This window comes from Geotrypetes seraphini, chromosome 1, assembly GCF_902459505.1.
Source record: "Geotrypetes seraphini chromosome 1, aGeoSer1.1, whole genome shotgun sequence".
NCBI lineage: Eukaryota > Metazoa > Chordata > Amphibia > Gymnophiona > Dermophiidae > Geotrypetes > Geotrypetes seraphini.
This window is the reverse complement of record NC_047084.1, coordinates 50,973,766-50,995,185: the sequence shown is the minus strand read 5'-3', so window position 1 is coordinate 50,995,185 and position 21,420 is coordinate 50,973,766. Positions and strand designations below refer to the sequence as shown.

The following is a 21,420-nucleotide window of genomic DNA, read 5'->3' as shown; positions in this document are numbered from 1 at the left end:
GAAACATGAGCAGAAAAGACAAGCTCCTACCATCTCAATTGTAGAAAGACAACAGCCCAGAAGGATGGGAAGTGGAGCAAAAGAATGCTAATAAGCTCCCTACAAAAATTCTCATGAGAAGGGAATGACTACCACACGTTCAGGAATGAAGTGTCTGTCGCACTAGAATAAGAATTATAATTACAGTGTAGACCCCCCCCCCCAAAAACAAAAACTATAAAGCCCTCTGACTTATAATCAAGCTTTTGCTTTCAGACATACAGTAGCTCAGTGATGGCCCCTAACCCAGTGTTAACCCTTAGATCCCAGTGGATACATACATTTAGTAAGATTTAATTCCATAAATCGATTCACCCATCATAATAATTACATTACATTACATTACATTAGTGTCTTCTATCCTGCCAATACCTTTCAGTTCTAGGCGGTTTACAACAAGAGTTGGCCTGGGCATTTCCAGGGAGAATACATGGTTAATAGATGTAGTATGCGTCGGGGTCTGTGGAGGGTCGATCAGGTTTAGTTAGATCATTTGACAAATTTCTTGAATAGAAAAGTTTTAAGTTCTTTCTTGTATGTTTTGTAGTTGGGCGTCATAGTCAGCAGATTGGAGAGGTGGCAGTCTAGTTTCTATGCTTTGGTGGCTAACAGTCCGTTGTATATTTTTTTGCTTTGTATACCTTTGTTTGGGGGGTGGGTGAAATGTGCATGAGTTTTCCTTGGTCTGGATGTGTTTTTCCTGATTAGGCGGTTGCTCAGATAGCTTGGTCCATTTCCATTTAGGGCTTTGAATAGGATGCAGTAGAATTTGTATTGTATGCGTGCTTGTACTGCGAGCCAGTGTGAATTTTGGAAAGCGGTGGGGATGTGGTCATATTTTTTCAGCGAGCACATCAGTCTAAGAGCTGTATTTTGGACTGTTTGTAATTGTTTTAGCATGTTGATTGGGCATGACAGGTATAGGATGTTACAGTAGTCCAGGAGTCCTAGGATTAGCGCTTGTACCAAGAGTTTGAATTGTTTGTTGTTGAAGTATTTTTTGATTTGCCTTAGGTTGTGCATGGTTGTGAATGCTTTCTGGATTGTTTTGCTAATTTGAAGTTGCATGGTGCAGCCTTTGTCTATCATTATTCCCAGCAGTTTTAGGTTGGGTTGCATGGGGTATGTGATGGAATCTATTTCTAGGTTTCTTATGGTTGGGGTTTTGTTTTTTTCTAGAAGTAAGAAATTGGTTTTGTCTTGATTCAGCTTTAATTTGTGGTCTCTCATCCATTTTGACACTGTTTCTAGTGCAGAGTATAGTTTATTCGTTGTATTGGGGTTGGTTTGGTCGAAAGGCAGGAGGATGGTGATGTCATCTGTATAGCTGTATGAAGTTATGCCTATTTCATCTAAGCTTGTGCCAAATGTGGCTATGTGAAAGTTGAAGAGTATATGTGATAGTGGGGAGCCTTGAGGGACTCCGCAAGGGTTGTTCCAGGATTCTGACTGTTCCTTGTTTGCTTTAACTCTGTATTTTCTTGAGCGGAGGAATCCTTCAAACCAATTGTGGACTTTGCCTGTGATTATTATTGCCTCCAGTGTTTGTAGTAGGAAGTGATCTACTAGATCAAATGCCGCTGTGAGATCGAGTTGCATGAATAGCATTTTTTTTTTGCCTTTACTTAGGTGTTGTTTGGCTGTGTCTAGGAGGGAGACTAGTAGTGTTTCTGTGCTGTAGTTGCCTCTGAAGCCCAATTGTGAGGGGTGGAATATGTTGTGGCTTTCTAAGTATTCGGTGAGAAGTTTTGCTACGAGGCCTTCCATTAGCTTAACGTAAAGTGGTATGAAGGCTATAGGTCTGTAATAGGATGGCTGATCTGTAGCTCCCTTTGGGTCTTTCAGGATAGGGGTTATGATGATTTCGGATAGGTCTTATGGAAATTGGCCCTCTGTTAGCATGTAACTGATCCACCGCATGAGGTGGGTGCGGAATTTAGTGCTGGCTGCTTTTAATAGTTATGGGGGACAGTGGTTGAGGTCGCAGGCTGCATGATTGTATTTGTTGTAGAGTCTTTTTCTAGGTCAGGCCATTGTAAGTTTGGGAAGTCTGACCAGTTTCTGTCTGTTACGTAGGCCTCTTTTTCTATGGGTGGTAGTGAGATTTCGTCAAGATGGCTTGGGGTCCCGGTGAAAGTGTTTCTGGCTGTTGAGATTTTGTTTCTGAAGAATTCAGCCAGTTGGTTTGCTGTGGGGGGAGGGGTGGTTTTGGTGGCTAGGTAGGGTTTGGCATCTGAGTTCCTTTAGTAGTTTGAAAAGTTTTTTGGTGTCTTGGATTTCTGTGCCTATTTGACTGGTGTAGTATAACTTTCTTTTAGCTTTTGTTTGTATTCTTGAATAACCAGGTTTTCAATAATTGCAAACATATATAACCCAATGTCAATCTGACCTCTAAAGGCTGGGAATGCCACAATTCTGCTCCCCTTCCCAAGGAAGTTGAATTAAAAGTTCTTTTCAAGTGACACGCCTGGTGGTTAGATACTACCAGTCTGATGTCTTTAAACTCAAGCCTAGTAGTTATTACAAGAAGCCACTGAAGTCAATAAAGATTTAAGGTTGTATGGTCAAACTACTTGCCCCTCACAAGCAAATGTGTTGCTGAACTGTAAATTATCTGGAGCCTTAAGATTTTTTATTTTATTTTTTTTAGAAAGATCTCCAAATTACTGAAGACCAGGATGAACATTATCTTAGTCAAATTCACTAGATCTAAAAAAAGAAAAATACTAATGGAAAAAATTAAATATTCAAAAAAACACAGCCCATATCTCCAACTGTAAGACTGTCATGGACGACCAATTATGACCCCCAAACCAACCAACAAATCAGCCAGTTTCAGCATACCAACAATAAGAGAACAAGCCCAAATTGTAAAACCAAACTATTAAGCATTAACAGGACATTGATTCAAATTGTTGATAACAGATTGTCAGTTCTCTGGCACATAAACAATTATGTGATAGTCTTATGCAAAAAATTTAACATAATCTATGCTAGTGCAGCAATGTACAAATTTTTAAAAAAATGTGAAACAAGGTAACTAATTATATCAAGGATCTTACCTAGAACATTGAACTTTGCAAAAAAAGAAGGTGACTTAAAGTTGAGCAAAGGCAGGACAGCCACAATCAGATAAAAGGGCACAGTATCAGTTTTGCTCCACCATATCCCAAATTGCTGAAGCTCTGTGCGATTAGCAGAAATGTCCTCTGTAATATTATGCCCAGATGAATCTACCTCAGGAATGGGACAAATAACTGAAAGAAAAATTGTGGGATGAACACTAAGGATCTAAAATCAGAAAATAATAGTAAATATTGAAGAACTAAGACCAGTACTGAGCAGACTTGCACGGTCTGTGTCTGTATATGGCCGTTTAGTTGATTGTATGCAGAAGCAAACAATCCAAAACTGCAGATGTGTACACGAAGCAGGCAAATTTTATTGTGACAAATAAATTATATCTAAAAACCTTTTTACCAAGCAAGGGACCCAACACAGTCCGTGTTTTGGACAACCTTCATCAGGGGTCCGTGGTAAAAAAGAAAGGAAAAAATTGTCACAAAAAAAGCTGGAAAGATAAACGTGTATTTCACCAAAAGTCGCAAACTTTTTTGGCCTTTCTTGCATTGTATGCAGAGCCTGGCTTCTTAATGGTTCAGTTTTTGTATACATATTTCTATTTATACCCCCAATCCCTTTTATAAAAGCATGGAAGAGGTTTGTAGCGCAGACCAGCGTGCTGAATGCTCTACGCTGCTCTAATGGTCATAGAGTTCCTATGAGCATCAGAGCAGCACAAAGCATTTAGCACGCCGGCCAGAGCTAGAAACCTCTTCTGTGCTTTAGTAAAAGAGAAAGGTTAGTTGTGATTACTTATTCTATACTGAGCGAGAGTGTTTCTGGGTCCTGTGTGTATGAAAGACATGGTTTTCTGTTAGCATTGACCAACATGATGGAAAAATAAAATGTGCAGACAACAAATGTGGAAAAAAAGTTATATTTTAAGTGTATTACCTAGAATCTGTGATGTACACAGATTCTAGGTATGTTAGCTTTGGGATATGTGCTAGATATGTTAGCTTTGGGATATGTGCATCACATATCTCAGGTGATACGACAGGCAATTTATGCAGTATTCTGCACAAACAGAAAAGAAGATATCAAGGGTAGAAATTAAAACAAGGATCCCACAGACCCCATAGAACTAAAAGCGCATGGCCTCAAAAAGAAAGGGGTGGTGGTATGGGGTCCGCAAGGATCCTCATTTTTCAACTCCCCTCAGACTTAATGGATCCAACTCACCCCATGGATCCTTCTTTTAACTCCATTAGGCCTCATGGATCCCGCTGAGGTCTGCAGGAAACATGGAGTGAGCAGGATCCATGAGGAAAGGGCTCAGAGTTTAAGTCCTGGGCAAGTAGATGGGAAGGAAAGGATGGGGGATTTGATCAGAGATATTTGGAGGTTACATAGAGAAAAAAAAATGTATACTGGCACTGGTATAGTAATCTTTGTTGCTTGTTTTGAATTTTAAAATAAAAGAAAAAAAAAAAAGAAATAAAGTGGAGATAAAGAAGAAAGCAGGTAAATAAATGGGGGCGGGGCAGGAGCCAGGGGGCCCAATGTACTTGTGTGCCTAGGGGTCCTCGAAAAATTAATCCTGCTCTGCCTATTCCCACCCACCTACTCAGCACTTTAATCAACTATACACTGGTTTAAAACTGAAAAAGAGAACAGCCCTACCCCTTACATATTTATTTATTTGGATATATTTTACTGTGTACATTGCACTTTTGATCTCCGTTTCTTACCTCTGTCACTCCCATTAGTGCCAGGGAAATCATCTGTGACATTTATGTTATGAATATAATCTAAAAAGAAAGAGGAAACACTGTAAATGTTGACAAAAGGTTTAAGCAAAAAATAAAGGAATAAAAAGTGCAAAAAAGCACATTTTTACAGCCAGTTGGCTTCTATTGGCAGTACAATAGAAGCAAGTTCATCCTCTGATCAGGGGACAGTTTCACAGTAAACTAGATTTTATTTTTTGCATGTTTAAGCTGACAGCTTTATTGCATAATCACACAACACTCTTCCTTAAAGTTTGGGACCCATACATAAAATGATCAGAGAGATCCACTGAGTAGTTGTCAGCCTTAGTCCTATTTACTATATACATGCCCATCACTCTACAGTCTGGGGGGGGAGGATTCTTGGGGTTGTAAATAATTTGCCTTGTACTAGAGAATGACAAGGGGAAAAAATTTGTCCCTGGTCTTCACCCCACCCCCGCGAACTCGGTCCCTGTCTCCAGCCCCGCAAACCATCTGATCTCATCTGTACATGCCTCAAATAGTTTTATACTGAACTTATTTTAATAAAATATAAAAAGAAACAACATTCTATACAATTGTCATTTTATAAATCAGAGCTTTGGCTGCTGAACTAGAGGAAGAGATCTTCAGTTGGCACAGCTTGGTTTATAAATGTTTATCAACACAGCTACAATAACTACTTTATCCTAGAGCAGGGGTAGGCAGTTCCAGTCCTCGAGAGCCGGAGCCAGGTTAGGTTTTCAGGATATACAGACTGAATATGTATGAGATGGATCTGCATGCACTATCTCCTTGAGATGCAAATCTATTTCATGCATATTTATTGTGGATATCCTGAAAACCTGACCTGGCTCTGGCTCTCGAGGACCGGAATTGCCTACCCCTGTCCTAGAGCAAAAAAAAAGAAAAGAAATAGAAATATTTTTCTACCTTTGTTGTCTGGTTTCTGCTTTCCTCATCTTTTTGTCATTCTCTTCCTTCCATCGACTGTCTGCATTCTTTCTGCCTCTTCCATATGGCATCTGCTCTATTTCTATGCCTCTACCAGAAACTGTCTATCTCTCCCTCCAACACCCCCCCCCCACACACACACAAATGGTCTAATCATAGTAGATGACGGCAGATAAAGACCCTAATGGTCCATCCAGTCTGCCCAATCTGATTCAATTTAAATTAAAAAAAGTACTATGCTTGGGTTCCAACTGCTAAAGTCTCCGTCAAAGCTCACTCCAGCCCATCTACACCCTCCCAGCTCTCCCCAGCCCATCTTCAACCAAAAGACCATATACAGACACATACCGTGCAAGTCTGCCCAGTACTGACCTTAGTTCTTCAATATTTACTATTATTTTCTGATTCTAGATCCTCTGTGTTCATCCCATGATACTTTGAACTCTATCACTGTTTTCCTCTCCATCACCTTCCTCGGGAGCATATTCCAGGCATCCACCACCCTCTCCGTAAAGTAGAATTTCCTTATATTGCTCTTGAATCTACCACCCCTCAACCTCAAATTATGTCCTCTGGTTTTACCATTTTCCTTTATCTGGAAAAGATTTTGTTCTAGGTTAATACTTTCAAGTATCTGAACTTCTGAATCATATCTCCCCTATCCCTCCTTTCCTCTAGGGCAGGGGTGTCAAACTCAATCACACAAGGGGGCCGAAATCTAAAACATAGACTAAGTCGCAGACCGAATTTTTAATTAAGATTCTTAGGGATCCTTTTATTAAGGTACGGTAACCAATTTAGCATGCGCTAAATGCACACCTTAGTCTTAGTAGAAGTATAGAGTTACAACCTCTCTAACCCCATACCGGCTCTGTGACATAAACAAAATAAATTTAAAAAAAGACTTTTCCTCTCTCTGTTAAATCCTTGCTCATGTTCACGGTTTAACACCAGCTCTGGCAGGATACACATTTCAAATCTGACATAAAACTCGCTTGCCAGGATCTCCTTCTTTCTTCTTCCCTCCCCTGGAGGTCTGGCATCTTTCCTTTTGGCCTGAGATTTGGGGGAGGAAGAAAGCAGGGGAAGGAAGATAACTAGGATGTTGGGAGAGTGAATGGGAGGGAAGGAGGGCAAATAGAAGAAAGCAGGATGGACGGGAAAGAGAATTGGCCTCCAACAACCATCACTCATTCACACACACACACAACCTCATTGGGGCACAAGCCCCACCTATTTACACACGCACAAGTCACTAACTCAAAAATCCATACATTGCAGTCACCCATCAACACAATCCACCAGTCACTAAACAAGTTTATCTTTGGCGCTTTTCAGGGTTGTTTTTTTAGGGGGAAAGGGGAGGCATTTATTTGTTTCCTGGACTGTGCCCCACAGTGAAGATGTTGCAACTCAGTTCCACAAGGCACCAGCTGGCTCCGTCAGCTATGGCTCTAGGGGATCCCAGCAGTGACGTGTGCCTCGCAGCCTCCCCTATATTTTGTGTAGCCGCATTGAGTAATCCCAAATCGAGCAAAGGGGTGCCTGCGCACGCGCTTAGCACCCAGGGCGAGACGCCTGTGCTCCCGCCCTCCCGGGTGCGTCTATAGAGGGCAGGCTGGGCCAGCTGGAGATTGTGCTTCAGGCTTGGTTATCATGGGCTTCATGATTTCTCCAACTTGGACAGATATGGTTTTGGCTTCTGTGCGGGCGCTGCTGGGTGTCTCCAAGGTCACAAAACAGGGCCTCGTGACATAACAGGAAAGAGACCTAGACTCCTTACTCAATTACATGTAGTGTAAAACCCCTGAATTGACTGTGCAAAGAAGGAGGACTTGAGGACAGAGTAGATGATGAAAATCATGAGGGCCTAAAAATATCATTAGAAAAAATTTGGAAAAAATCCGATGCCTGGCAGTCGAAAGACCCTGAGGCTGTAGAATGCCCATATGAACCCCCCCCAGGCAGAAATTAGATGCATCAAGCATGAAGACCATGCAAGGAGGTAACAAATAGAAAAGGGAACCTCCGTAGAGACAAGAGGAGATCAAAGATATACAAGCTTTGAGAGACAAGCCCTCACCTGATACCACTGGAAAACAAAAAACTACTGAGGAGTACAAGAATGTAGTGCGATTGGTGGCATAACAGAAACAGGAGAATGCCTGTTGTTCAAAAGACACAGCATGTGTAAAATTGAAAACAATTTGAAAAAAGAAACACTCTCAGAAGAGTGGAGTCAAGAAGTACCCCAAAGAAACACAGACATGAATAGGGGTACGGAAAATGAAAAGCTAAAGAAAATGAGATGAGTGAGAAAAACGTCTGAACCATCTCTCAGGGAAAAACACAACCAGGTAAAAAGCCGGATGTTCAAAAAAATGGAAACACAAGAAGGCCCTGTAATCAAATAGATGTGGCCAGCACAATCAGATACCCCCTGAGTAATCTGGGAGGAAAAAACCCAAAACTGGTAAAGAGAACGGCTGAAAAACACAGCTCGGAAGCCGTATGAATTGGAGCCTGTAGCGGCTGCTCTGAAAATCAGGCAGCAGAGCCATGAGGTTTGAAATCCAGAAAAAACACAGTCATCCAGTGGCCTTGACAATTAAGAGAAAGACTAGTAATTGAAGAGAACCCTTCAAGGAGAATGAGCAAGAGAAAACAGGAAGGACTGCTTAAGACCCCATGCAGACTCTCAAAAGAAAACAGAGTCTGAGAGCAGGGTGAAAAAATGAAGGGAAAAAAGCCTCCACATGAAGAAAACTCAAAGAGCCTAGGCTCGTAGCAATACATGAAGACTGATAAGACAGCCGCCGTGAAAATGAAAACTGCTACACAGATGCGGACAGAGAAACTCACCAAGTCCATAATGTAGAGGAAACATGTTCCAGCACAGCCCCAGGAACACCTTCTCAAATCGGACAGTCAATAACCTGTCCTGTTGAGTAATGATAAAAACAGACACTCATAGGCAGACCAGATCCGTAAAAAAGAGATATGCAAAAACAGGTACTGAAATTGAAAAGCGGCTACATGGAATGTGTACACAAATGTATGCCAAGGAAAACCATTCAGGTAGTAGAGGAATCTAGTAAGCCCATTTGGCTAACCGGTCCCTAGCCTTGTCCACTCTGCCCAGAAAGACTACACACTTGCCGTGAGGAGGAACTACCCCAGGAGGGAAACAAAGAGATATGGTTACTGTTTCATAGGGCGTATCAAAAAAGTCCCCATAGAGATCAAGGAAGGGAAGTAAACCACCCTTGAGGAGATAAGTACAAGGAAGGAAAAGAAATTCCGTAGGGAAAGAAATGACTGTACAAAGTCAACTCCCAGAAAATTCCCTAATGTATCTGTAAAAAACGATATGTCATGCAATTATGAAGGCTTTGTGAATCCCACTCAAGGAAAAAAAAGCACATGTGATGAAGAAGTACCCACCACTTCAGAGAGAGATGGGGCGTAGTTCCAAAAGACACCCTAAGCCTCTCAACCAGTCAAAACCAAGATCATCAAGGAGTCGATGTCGAAGGCCGAATACAGCTTGACAACTGCAAGGACTTCCCATATCGGAACACCACTGACACCGGTAACTGCAACGACAACTAGTATGATGGGATAGGAGTCGTCAAAAGCAGAGAAGACTCAAGTGAAAATGTCCCTGGCATCAAAAAACTCAACCGGGAAGCACTAGAAGAGTTAAACATGTCGATGTCGACAAGAAAGTCCGACATCGATCTGGATGTCGATATGGACTGCGACAGCAATCCGAAATGACGACATTAACATGGCGCTGATAAAGAAGTCGACATCGAGCAGGGAGGTTGACACCAATTAGAAACGTCAACATCACCGCAGGAACAGTAAAAACATGTAGATGCCAACCAAAATCGTGAGCATGAAAGAAAACACTGTTAAAAAAAGAAGAAGAACCGGTACCAATGGATACAATGCTGGTACCAAGGGTCAACACTCCTGAGATGAAAAAAGCTGGCATCAAGGCACACAGCACCATTGGAGCAGATGGGAAAGGACACCGGTACCGTTGGTCCATGACCGGTACTGATGGTGTCATTCCCAAGCAGAGAGAAAAAAAAAGGCACCGGTACCGTTGGTCCATGACTGGTTCCCATGGTGTCAGAACCAAGCAGAAAGAAAAAAGCACTGGCACCCAGGGCTCATGACCATTACCATCGGTGCCGCTCCCGGAGGAGAAAGAAAGAACACCGGTATCCAAGGTCCCCGACCGGTACCAATGGTGTTGTTCCAGAGCAGGAAGAAAAGAACACCGGTACCCTTGGTCAATGTACCATAGGTGTGGTTGTAGAATAGAAGAAAAGAACACCGGTATCTTTGTCTCATGATCGGTACAATTGGTGTCGCTCCACTTTTCCAAGATGAACATGCCCATATCAAGACAGTCATCAACAGTGAAGCGGAGCCAGATATAGGGCTGAAAAAAGATTGGCAGGACTCACTGCTACAATGGTAGGATTAGCGTCACTACTAGAATAAGCTGAAGGTTAAAGAAAAAAACCAACTTGCCAAAGAAGCAGCATCACAGGCGGTGCGGACCGGGGAAGCGGTGCCGGAAGTATGCTGGGTATCGGAACACTGGTGTCACCTGGTGCCAGATTCCTGGTACCAGAGTCCAGGTAACAGATAACGCATTGACTGGTGCCGGATTCCTGGCGGCGTCGATGGGAAACTGCTTCCGGAGAAAACACATGAAAATGCGCTGAAGAGGAAAAAAGCAAGGGAAGAAATTAATCGACAAGGTCGAGGTCCCGAGATTGCTAAAATAACCGGAGGATGTCAGTGAAGACAAGTTCCACCACAAAACAACTGTGTGGAGGAAGATTGGGCAGGAAAAACCAGCCCGGGACAAGAAACATGTAGAGGGGAAAAAAGAAAATGGCGATCCATAAGGCCTCACAAGGCCAAACCGATAACGGTAAGAAAAAAATCAAGTTGAGAGAGATTTTTTTTTTTTTTAAACGAGTAGGAACTTATAAAAAGAAATAAAAGAAGAAACTGACAAAAAGTCAGTAAAACGCAAGAGCGGGAAGGCAGCGAAAGAAAAAATTTTCAATAGTCGTTGAAAATGCAACTTCTTAGCTCCGCAGAAACTAAGAAACTGATGGACTGCGCGCCTACGTCGGGAAGGAAGGCACTCGCGCATGTGCGGTGCGGCCGTCAATAACTTTTTCAAGTTCTTGAAGTGTCCGTAGCGGGGCTCCATCGGTGACGTCACCCATCAGTGAGAATATGCTGCCTGCTTGTCCTGGGATAACCCCTCATTTACCCAAACTACCCTTCTGCTCCTCCTCCTCTCACTCTGAGCTGTGCTAGATTTCCTCAAGTCCGTATCAAAGCAATGAGCCAGCTCTAGAGAGGGTACAAAGAGAGAGAGAGAGAGAGGAAGGGGACATGGGGATTCTCCTCAAAACAACACAAGTCTGTTCTGCTCAACAAAACCAGCATTAATTAAAACATTTTGCAATGCTAATGAGGTGAAATGAAACTTATATACAACTTACATCAGCAATTCAAAAGTTACTCAAATTGTAAAATTTTACACTACTGTAGTAAATTCTTCTCCTCCCTGACTGTAAGGGACAGTGGAAGTAAACAAGACATCTGACCCTCCAGACATGTCAGACAGAAAGCAGGCTAACAAGCTGTCAGGGTGGGCATCAAGACTGATAGAAAAGGCTGGCATCTGTCGTCAAGCTCTCCCACATGGATATGCGCAGAGGAATTTCCTGGAATAGGGACAGTGGTTCCAGCTACCAGTCCAGGCTGTGCTGAACTGTGTTTGTCCAAGGCAGCTCTAAGTCCAGCACATCCGACTGTAGGGACCACTGGAAAAGCAGAGTCTTCTGTAGAGGGTATAAATGCGCTTTCGCCCAGGGTTCTTCATCCAGGATTCTTCATCTATCGTTGCTACTATAGACCTCAGTAACTGAAGATAACGCTATGCCGTCGGAGCTGCAAACGCAAGCAGTGTCTCACTTTCGGCTCACCACACAATTTTTTCCCCCACATTCACCTTTATAGGACCCCCAGGGACCCCTGAAGAAGACTTTTTGTTGAAACGCGGACCGTGTTGGGTCCTGTATCCCTAGCGGATTAGGTCCTTTAAGGCTTTTATATGGATAACCTATTTTTATGTGGATGAATTTATTTTTATGTGGATGAATTTATTTTATGTGGATGATTTCAGTGTACCTTTGGAACTTTGACACTTTCAAATAAAGTCCATTTAGGAACATCGTCACTTCACAGAGTTTTTTTGGTTTTAAGTGGATGGCTTGAACAGCCTGTGCACCATCAGGTCCTCTCCAAGGTTCAGGGCTGCCATCTGATTGTGGTCTATAGCCCACCAAGCTGAGATGCTGAATTTCCAAACAGGGAGGACCCTGACCAAGAAAGCAGAAATATGGACTCTGAACCATCTTCATCCAAATCCTGCACTGCCTAGGTCCCCAACACTTGATCATGGAACATAAGCAGTGCCTCTGCTGGGTCAGACCAGGGGTCCATCATGCTCAGCAGTCCGCTCACGCGGCAACCCATCAGGTCCAGGACCTGTATAGTAACCCTCTATCTATACCCTTCTATCCCCTTTTCCTTCAGGAAATTGTCCAATCCCTTCTTGAACTCCAAAACCGTACCCTGTCCTATCACGTCATCTTGAAGCGCATTCCAGGTGTCCACTACCCGTTGGGCAAAGAAGAACTTCATAGCATTGGTTCTGAATCTGTCCCCCTTTTAATTTTTCTGAATGCCCTCTCGTTCTTGCAGTTTTCGAAAGCTTGAAGAATCTGTCCTTCTCCACTTTCTCTATGCCCTTCATGATTTTGTAAGTCTCTATCATATCCCCTCTAAGTCTTCTCTTCTCCAGGGAAAAGAGCCCCAGTTTCTCCAATCTTTCAGCGTATGAAAGGTTTTCCATACCTTTTATCAAACGTGTCGCTCTCTTCTGAACCCTCTCGAATATCGCCATATCCTTCTTTAGGTATGGCAACCAATATTGGAAGCAGTATTCCAGATGCGGGCACACCATCGCTCGATACAACGGCAGGATAACTTCTTTTGTTCTGGTTGTAATACCCTTCTTGATTATACTTAGCATTCTATTCGCTTTCTTAGCAGCCACTGCGCACTGTGCTGACGGCTTCATGGTCTTGTCCACTATTACCCCCAAGTCCCTTTCTTGGGTATTCTCACTCAATAACAGCCCTCCCATCATGTAGCTGTACCTCGGGTTTCTGTTCTCTATGTACAAGACTTTACATTTCTCTACATTAAACTTCATCTGCCATCTCGTTGCCCACTCCACTAGCGTGTTCAGGTCCCTTTGTAAATCTTTGCAGTCTTCTTTAGTCCTAGCCCCATTAAATAGTTTGGTGTCGTCTGCGAATTTTATTACTTCGCACTTTGTCCCTGTTTCTAGATCATTTATAAATACATTGAACAGCAGTGGTCCAAGCACCGACCCTTGCGGAACACCACTTAGACTAGGGGGCCACACACCCTTCATGCGAAGAAGCTCAGTTGCCACTCTTGCTGAGACCCCCCCCCTCCCCGAGGGGCTAGGTTGACTTCTGTAGCTTAAAAATGCTTCATACATCGTATGTATAAATTCGGGAGTGAATCACTGCCCAGGTTGTTTTGAGGGACCTGGCAACCCTTGTTGGGGGTTTGTTTACCTGCATGTAGCTGTGCTTTGTTGGGGAAACAAACTCTCCATTTTCTGGCTCCAGATGAAATTCCTTGCCCAGAAAACATTTCAGATAGCCTCCAATCCCCCCCCCACCCCCGAGGCATGAGAAGGGGAAAAGCCCAAAGCTCCTTCCTCTCCTCACATGCCGCGCCACACATGGAACAATGACCGAACTTGGACAGGCATCTGCTGCAAATCTGGCAAGAATCCAAAGGATCTGCACCTGAGAAGTCCATCTATGCCCTTTTTAATTAAAAAAAATAAAATATGAGGGGGTTTGAGGCAGATAAAAGCTTTAAAAATCAAACTGAGAAATCCAAGATGGCCAAGATAGCGATTTTAGTGCCTAAAACGGCCTGTGAAGACAAAAATTAAACACCAAAAATTCAGGAAAGGGTTTTTGGAGGCAGGGGACTCTGTCCCTAGCCTCAGAAACCTTTAAAATTAACTTTTAAGGACCCCCCCCTGATTTTCACAACGGCTGTAACAGCCTTACACACTGTGCCATGCTGGATGCTGCTAACAAAGAACCTCTAGTCAGAGGTATGAGAAGATTTTTGCCTCAGACAAGACTGTCAAAAGGAAATCAGCTTGTTTCTTTGGACTGCCATCCAGTCTCTCCGAGGGACCAGACCCTCAGACCCCCAATGGAAACCACATAACGTTGTGGGGAGAGAAATGCAGTCGATCCCAATCCTGGTACAAAACCACCATGGAAGCTGCTTAGCCTGTTCCCAAAGGAATGGACCCTGAGCCTCTGGACTGTTAATGCAGGCCAGCCACACTGGAATCATGCAAAGCATGACTTGCGGAATACAGACCTCTGCCCTGAAAATCTGTATCTTCTCAGAGCCAGAGATGACTTGGGGGAACCGAGAACCCCTGCAGCATCAAAAGACCTCACTTAGGGCATAAACCCCCCCCCCCCAAAATAAAGAAAATAAATGCAAGCAGAATAAAGAATCTCCTACAACTTTACTGTAGAGAGTAAGACTGAGGAAATCTACTACAGTCCAGAGAGAGGAAGAGTTGAGAAATATGTAAATTAGGCTCTCTACAGTCTTCGCAATAAAGAAAGATAAATACCCTGTTGGTTAAGACTGATATTTCTGTTGCATTAGAAGCTGAAATAGCACTCAAGTTCTACTGCACCAAAACATATTGTCGTAAAGCATAAGGAATGTTCAAAGATTCCAATTGCTTAGAAATTTGGGTTATCCCAGCTTTTATTCTCTGTCTAATCAGGAACTATCAATTTTATTGGACTTGCACGGGGATAGTTGAATGCTCATCTGACTAAGATAGGATCCTTAGGGAGCTCACAATAAATCTTAAATAGCTAAAACTGCCTCCTACCCTTACCCTCCCTGCTCAACTGAAGCATAAATTTTCTAGATATAAATTCTCTGAATTATTTTAGATGTAAATCTTAATTGAAGTGTTTGAGGCTGGGGAAGGGAGAAATCAGTCAGCCTTACAGTGGTGTAAGGAAATTCATATTTAATAACATTACATTACATTGTACTTGTTAACTGTGTAACCATTAGTTCAACACGGTTTACAAAAGATTATTAACAATGAACATAATACAGAAAATGGAAATTAATTAGTCAGGTACTTAGAAAAAAAGATAGGTCTTCAGTTGCGCTTGCGTTCTAAAATGTTTATAGGAATAAGCTATGAGCAATAGTGCTCAAATTTCTTTATCGTGAAACGCTGCTTGGAAGGCTAACATGTGATTAAGATATTTCTTGCTTTTGCAGCCCTGGATAGAAGGAAAGTTAAACAGGGCAAGAGTTTTTCTACTATGTTTATGTGTAGCTACAGAAAATCTGTTAACCAAATTTAGAGGGGCTGTTCCATATAAAACCTTATAATAAAAACAACCGAGCTTAAACAATACCCGAGCCTCCATAGGCAACCAATGTAACTCATAGTAAAAGGATATGATCGTATTTCTTCAGGCCGAAAATCAGCCTGACCACTGTGTTCTGTCTCGCTAATTCTTTCTTGGTAATTGTCAGGTAGACAATATTACAATAGTCTAGGAGACTTAGTAATAATGATTGGACCAATAGTCTAATGGCATCAAATTCAAAGTAAGATCTAATTGTCTGTAGCCTCCATAAGGTAAAATAACTTTTACGTACTTCATCTATCTGAGTCTTCATAGTGAGATGCTGGTCTAAGACAACTCCTAGTATTTTGATTGTTGGATGGATTGTATATAAGGTTGAATTTATGCTAATAGATGGTTCAAAAAAGAATTTACTGGAAGACGCCACAAAAAAAACTTTGTTTTGTCAGAATTTAGTTTAAGATTAAATTGCTGCATCCAAGAATTCATCTGTTTCATTACCGTCTTGGTTTTGGTGACAATCTGAGACAGAGCTGAATTAAAGGGTATGACGATAGAGCACAGTTACTTACCGTAATAGGTGTTATCCAGGGACAGCAGGCAGATATTCTCTATATGTGGGTGACGTCATTCACGGAGCCCCGTCGCGGACAGCTTTTCAAGCAAACTTGATTGAAGATCTCAAGTTTGCTAGTACTGCCCACGCATGCGTGCCTTCTAGCTCCATTAGAGGGCGCATCCCCTCCTCGTGGTCTTCAGTTCAGATAGCTAGCAAAGAAGCCAACCTCGGGAAGGTGGGGGGGAGGTTGTGAGAATATCTGCCTGCTGTCCCTGGATAACACCTGTTATGGTAAGTAACTGTGCTTTATCCCAGGACAAGCAGGCAGCATATTCTCTACATGTGGGTGACCTCCAAGCTAACCAAAAGGGGATGGAGGGAAAGTTGGCAATTTATGAAAACAGATTACGCAAGACCGACTGGCCAAACTGGCCGTTGTGCCTGGAAAAGGCATCCAAACAGTAGTTAAAGGTGAAGGTATGAACCGAAGACCAAGTGGCAGCCTTGCAGATCTCCTCAATAGGCGTGGACCTGAGGAAAGCGACTGACGTCGCCATAGCTCGGACTTTATGCCCCATGACCCGACCTTGCAGCGAGAGACCAGCCGGAGCGTAGCAGAAGGAAATACAAGCTGCCAACCAGTTGGATAAAGTGCGCTTGGAAACAGGACGGCCCAAACGATTAGGATCAAAAGAGATGAAAAGTTGAGGCGATGTCCGATGAGACTCGGTGCATCGCAGGTAAAAGGCCAATGCCCTCTTACAGTCAAGCGTGTGAAGCGCCACCTCGTCAAGCGTGTGGAGCTTCGGGAAAAACACCGGAAGAACAATGGACTGGTTGAGGTGGAAATCCGAACCCACCTTAGGCAAGAATTTAGGATGAGTGCACAGAACCACCTTGTCATGATGAAATACAGTAAAAGGCGGATCCGCGACCAAAGCTTGCAACTCACTGACTCTGCGGGCAGACGTGAGAGCAACTAAGAACACCACCTTCCAAGTGAGGAACTTCAAAGAAGTCTTGTCAATGGGCTCAAATGGAGGTTTCATCAATTGAGCCAGAACCACATTCAGATCCCAAACTACCGGAGGGGTCTTGAGCAGAGGATGAATATTGAAAAGGCCTTTCATAAAGCGGGAAACCACCGGATGGACAGAGAGTGGTTTCCCATCAAGCGGCTGATGAAAGGCAGCAATCACACTGAGGTGGACACGAATAGAGGTCGATTTGAGGCCAGTCCGAGACAAGTGGAACAGATAATCCAGCACCGAAGACAAGGAGGCCGAGGGCGGATCCATGCAGTGATCAGCACACCACGTCACAAATCTGGTTCATTTCTGAGAATAGCATTGGCAAGTGGAACTTTTCCTAGAGGCCTCGAGAACATCCCTCACCGACTGTGAGAAACCGAAGAGTGGAGGCACGTGGAGAGGATCCAAGCTGTCAAGTGGAGCGACTGCAGATTGGGATGCAACAGCGAACCCCGTCTCTGAGACAGCAGAGAAGGAAAAACAGGCAGTAGCAGAGGTTCCCTGACACTCAGTTGAAGGAGTAGGGAGAACCACAGTTGCCGGGGCCACCGAGGAGCTATCAAGATCATGGTGGCGCGGACCAACTTGAGATGCATCAGCGTCCTGAGAATCAGAGGAAAGGGAGGGAACACATAGAGGAACCTGTCCGTCCAATCGAGAAGGAAAGCATCCGCCTCGAGATGATCCGGGGAGTACATCCTCGAGCAGAAACGAGGCAACTTGTGATTGAGGGGCAAAGCAAACAGATCTATCTGCTGAGTCCCCCACCGAAGAAATACCTGCTGCAGGGTGTGAGAATGGAGCAACCACTCGTGCGGCTGAAGCAGACGGCTCAACCTGTCGGCCAGACAATTCCGCTCGCCCTGGATATACACTGCCCGAAGGAAGATGTTGTGGCGCAGCGCCCACTGCCAAAGAAGAAGGGCTTCCTTGCAGAGCGAGAGGGAACCCGTACCCCCTTGCTTGTTCACATAATACATTGCCACCTGGTTGTCCGTACGTACCAGGACAACAGAATCCTGCAGCAAATGACGAAAAACCACCAAGGCGTTGAAAATGGCCCGGAGCTCCAGCAGGTTGATATGGCAGCGCCTGTCCGCACTCGACCAAAGACCCTGAGTCCGAAGGCCGTCGAGGTGCGCTCCCCAAGCGTACGCCGAGGAGTCCGTCGTCAGAACCTTTTGATGCGGGGGTACGAGAAAGAGCAAACCTCTGGACAGATTGGTAGAGTTGGCCCACCAACAGAGCGAGCGTTTCAAGGAGGGAGTCACCGAAATGTGCTGAGAAGCAGGATCCCGATCCTGCCGCCATTGAGACGCCAGAGTCCACTGAGGAACCCAAAGATGCAACCGGGCGAACGGCGTGACGTGAACGGTGGAGGCCATGTGCCCCATGAGAATCATCATCTGCTTGGCCGAGACCGAATCCCGCTGAGCCACCAGCTGACTCAGCCGCAGAAGAACAGCCTGCCAAGGCGGCGGCAGAAATGACCTGAGGTGGAGCGTGTCGAGCACGGCCCCGATAAACTGCAGGGATTGAGATGGGCACAACTGAGACTTGGGGAAGTTGATCTTGAACCCCAGATGCTGAAGGAAGATAATAGTCTGATGGGTCGCTGAGGTAACCCCCTCCCTCGATGGGGCCTTGATAAGCCAATCGTCGAGGTACGGAAAAACCTGAAGGCCCTGCGACCGCAGGGCCGCTGCAACCACCACGAGGCACTTTGTGAAGACCCGTGGAGAAGAAGCAAGCCCGAATGGAAGGACCCGATACTGCAAGTGGAGACTTCCCACCTGAAAGCGGAGAAACCGCCGAGAAGCCGGATGAATCGGGATGTGAGTGTAGGCTTCTTTCTTCTTTTTTTTTTTATTTATCATTTTATATATTGATACATATACATTACTTGTATAAGAAAATAAAGAGAGAACATCACAAAAGTTTTTTAAAAGGAAAAAAAAATATCTGGATACTATCCGTTTAATAATTAAACCAAATTTCGCTCTTATTAGTCCACATTCTGGAGGAGAAAACAATTCACATTTATGAGAGATATTTATAATGGATTAATATCGAAAACCATATTTGTAGAGTACATCTTCTTCTTACATTACTATGGGATTGATCCTACATTCCCTTCAGAGATATTTGAAGTTGTTATTCCCTTTCCTTCAAGAAAGAATTGTAATTATGAGGGCTCAAAAAATATATATGAATGTTGGTCCAGAAGAATCTTACATTTGCAAGGATATCTCAATTGGTATTTGGCCCCCAGCTGTATTACAAACTGTTTCAATTCAAGGAACCTCTTCCGTCTGGTCTGAGTTGCTTTTGAGACGTCTGGAAACATACTGATCTTACTGTCCAGAAAGGTCACTTCTTTCTGCCTGAAAAACAGTCTAAGAAGTGCCTCTTTGTCTTGTTGAAAGACAAACGCCACCACAAGAGTAGTACGACAGATTATTTCATCCACTGAAGTTTCAAGGACTTCTGTTAAATTCAAAGGATTAGGAAGTTCAGGAGAAACTTCTGGACCTAAAGTTTTCTGTTTTGATACTGGCAAGTAATATATTCTATGTAAAGGAGGTAGTCCGGCATCAGGATATTTAAATATTTCTTTTAAGAATTTATAAAACATTTCCTTAGGAGGTGTTGTTAACACCTTAGGAAAATTAAGAATTCTTAAATTCAACATTTTCATATAATTTTCAAAGTTTTCCATTTTCCTAGTATAGAGTAGTCTATCCTGTAGTATAACAGTCTGAGAAGCTTGTAAACTTTGAAATTTCTGATCCAAATTTTGAACCTTTCCTTCCTGATCCTTCAATTCCTCCTGTAATTTGTCCAATCTCCTTTCTTGAAGAGTCACCTGAGGTAGGTTCCTGCACATAGTTTGTACAAAGAGTCTAACGCTGTCCAAATAGACTCTAAAAGTTATTTCAGCGGGTCTTACCAGAGGAAGGACTGTTTGAAGCTTGTCCTTCCACTCGCTGAAATCATCCAGGCCACCTCCTCCGATGAGTTATTCCTGCCAAGAGCACTTGAGGTTTGGGCAAGCCCTCCAGCTCCATCGGCGACGCCATTCCGTCTCTGTGGAACCGCCTCTATTCCCCAGTCATCGCGGCTGCAGAGGAGATGGAGGTCCCGCGGGCTGAGCGAAACTTCGCTCCCCGAGAGCCGAAATCTCTCTCCGATTCGGCTCAGCCGGCACACCCTGTGGCGAAGATGTAAAGAAGCGGGTTATTCCCTCCTGCCCTCATTGAGGCGGATCCCGGCTGCCGGGCTGAAGCAACCGCTCTGTCCTCATCTTTTCGGCATGGTCGGCAAACAAAGTAAACCCGATAGAGGTAGGAAATTTGTGTTTCGCAGGAGAGCACAACTCAGCGTCCTCTCTACAACGCGGCCATCTTGTTTCTCCCGTGTAGGCTTCTTTCAGGTCCAGGGAACACAACCAGTCCCCCTCGTCCATCAAAGGATACAAAATGGGAAGTGAAAGCATGCGGAACTTCTCCCCAACCAGGAACTTGTTCAGTGTCCGCAGATCCAGGATGGGACGAAGGTCCCCGGTCTTTTTGGGAACCAGGAAGTACTGGGAATACACCCCGGAGCCCCGTTGGCCCAGGGGGACCTCTTCCACAGCCCACAGGCGAAGGAGGGCCTGCGCTTCCAAAAGAAGTAGAGGAAGCTGCGTCCCATCGGGAAGAGACTCCCCGGGAGGTCTGTCCGGAGGCAGAGCCCGGAAGTTGAGGGAGTACCCCTCCCGAATGACGGAGAGGACCCAAGAGTCCGCAGTGATCTCCGCCCAATGATGATAAAAGGTGCAGAGACGTCCCCCTATGGGTAAAGGGGGAATCCCCAAGGCGGAAGGGGCCAGCCCCCTCCCACAGGGCCAGTCAAAAGGATGGCTGCTGCTTAGGCGCAGCAGGGATCTGTGGCTTAGGGGGAGACCTCTGCTGCTGCGGCCGACGGCGAGGAAAAACGCCGCGTAGACTTCTGCGGATACCGGCCGGGGAGGCATCCGGTAGGTCTTGGGTGGAGTGGGGTTTCGCCTGGCTCGGACCAGGGAGGCTAAGGAGCGTTCGTGTTCGGAGAGGCGCTTCGTGGCAGCCTCGATGGAATCATCGAACAACTCATTTCCCAGACATGTGAAAGATTGGCCAACCTGTCCTGCAGGTTCGGGTCCATATCGACAATGCGGAGCCACGCCAATCGACGCATGCCACCGCAAAGGCCGAGACCAAGACGACAGTTCAAAAGGCATCATAAGAGGCCTGGAACATGTACAACCGCAGCTGCAACAGTGAGTACTAGAAGCCGGCGAAACTCTGCACGGCGCGAAGAAGGCAAATCGTCCTCGAAGGATGGCAAGGACTTGATGCACCACTTAAGATAAGTAAACATAAAATTATAGTTCA

The 21,420-nt window shown here is 44.5% G+C and overlaps 1 protein-coding gene across 3 annotated transcripts in view; it reads right to left on the bottom strand.

Annotated features, from left to right (window-relative positions):
* Positions 1 to 21,420, bottom strand: part of SLC38A9 (solute carrier family 38 member 9) — a 204,475-nt gene that overhangs the window by 78,028 nt on the left and 105,027 nt on the right. For all 3 annotated transcript variants that reach the window (XM_033931198.1, XM_033931214.1, XM_033931206.1), the window contains 2 exons: positions 4,854 to 4,913; positions 3,102 to 3,296 (listed from right to left, as the gene is read on the bottom strand). In XM_033931198.1, coding sequence (XP_033787089.1) covers positions 3,102 to 3,296; positions 4,854 to 4,913 — 255 coding nt within the window. The remainder of the gene's footprint in view (positions 1 to 3,101; positions 3,297 to 4,853; positions 4,914 to 21,420) is intronic.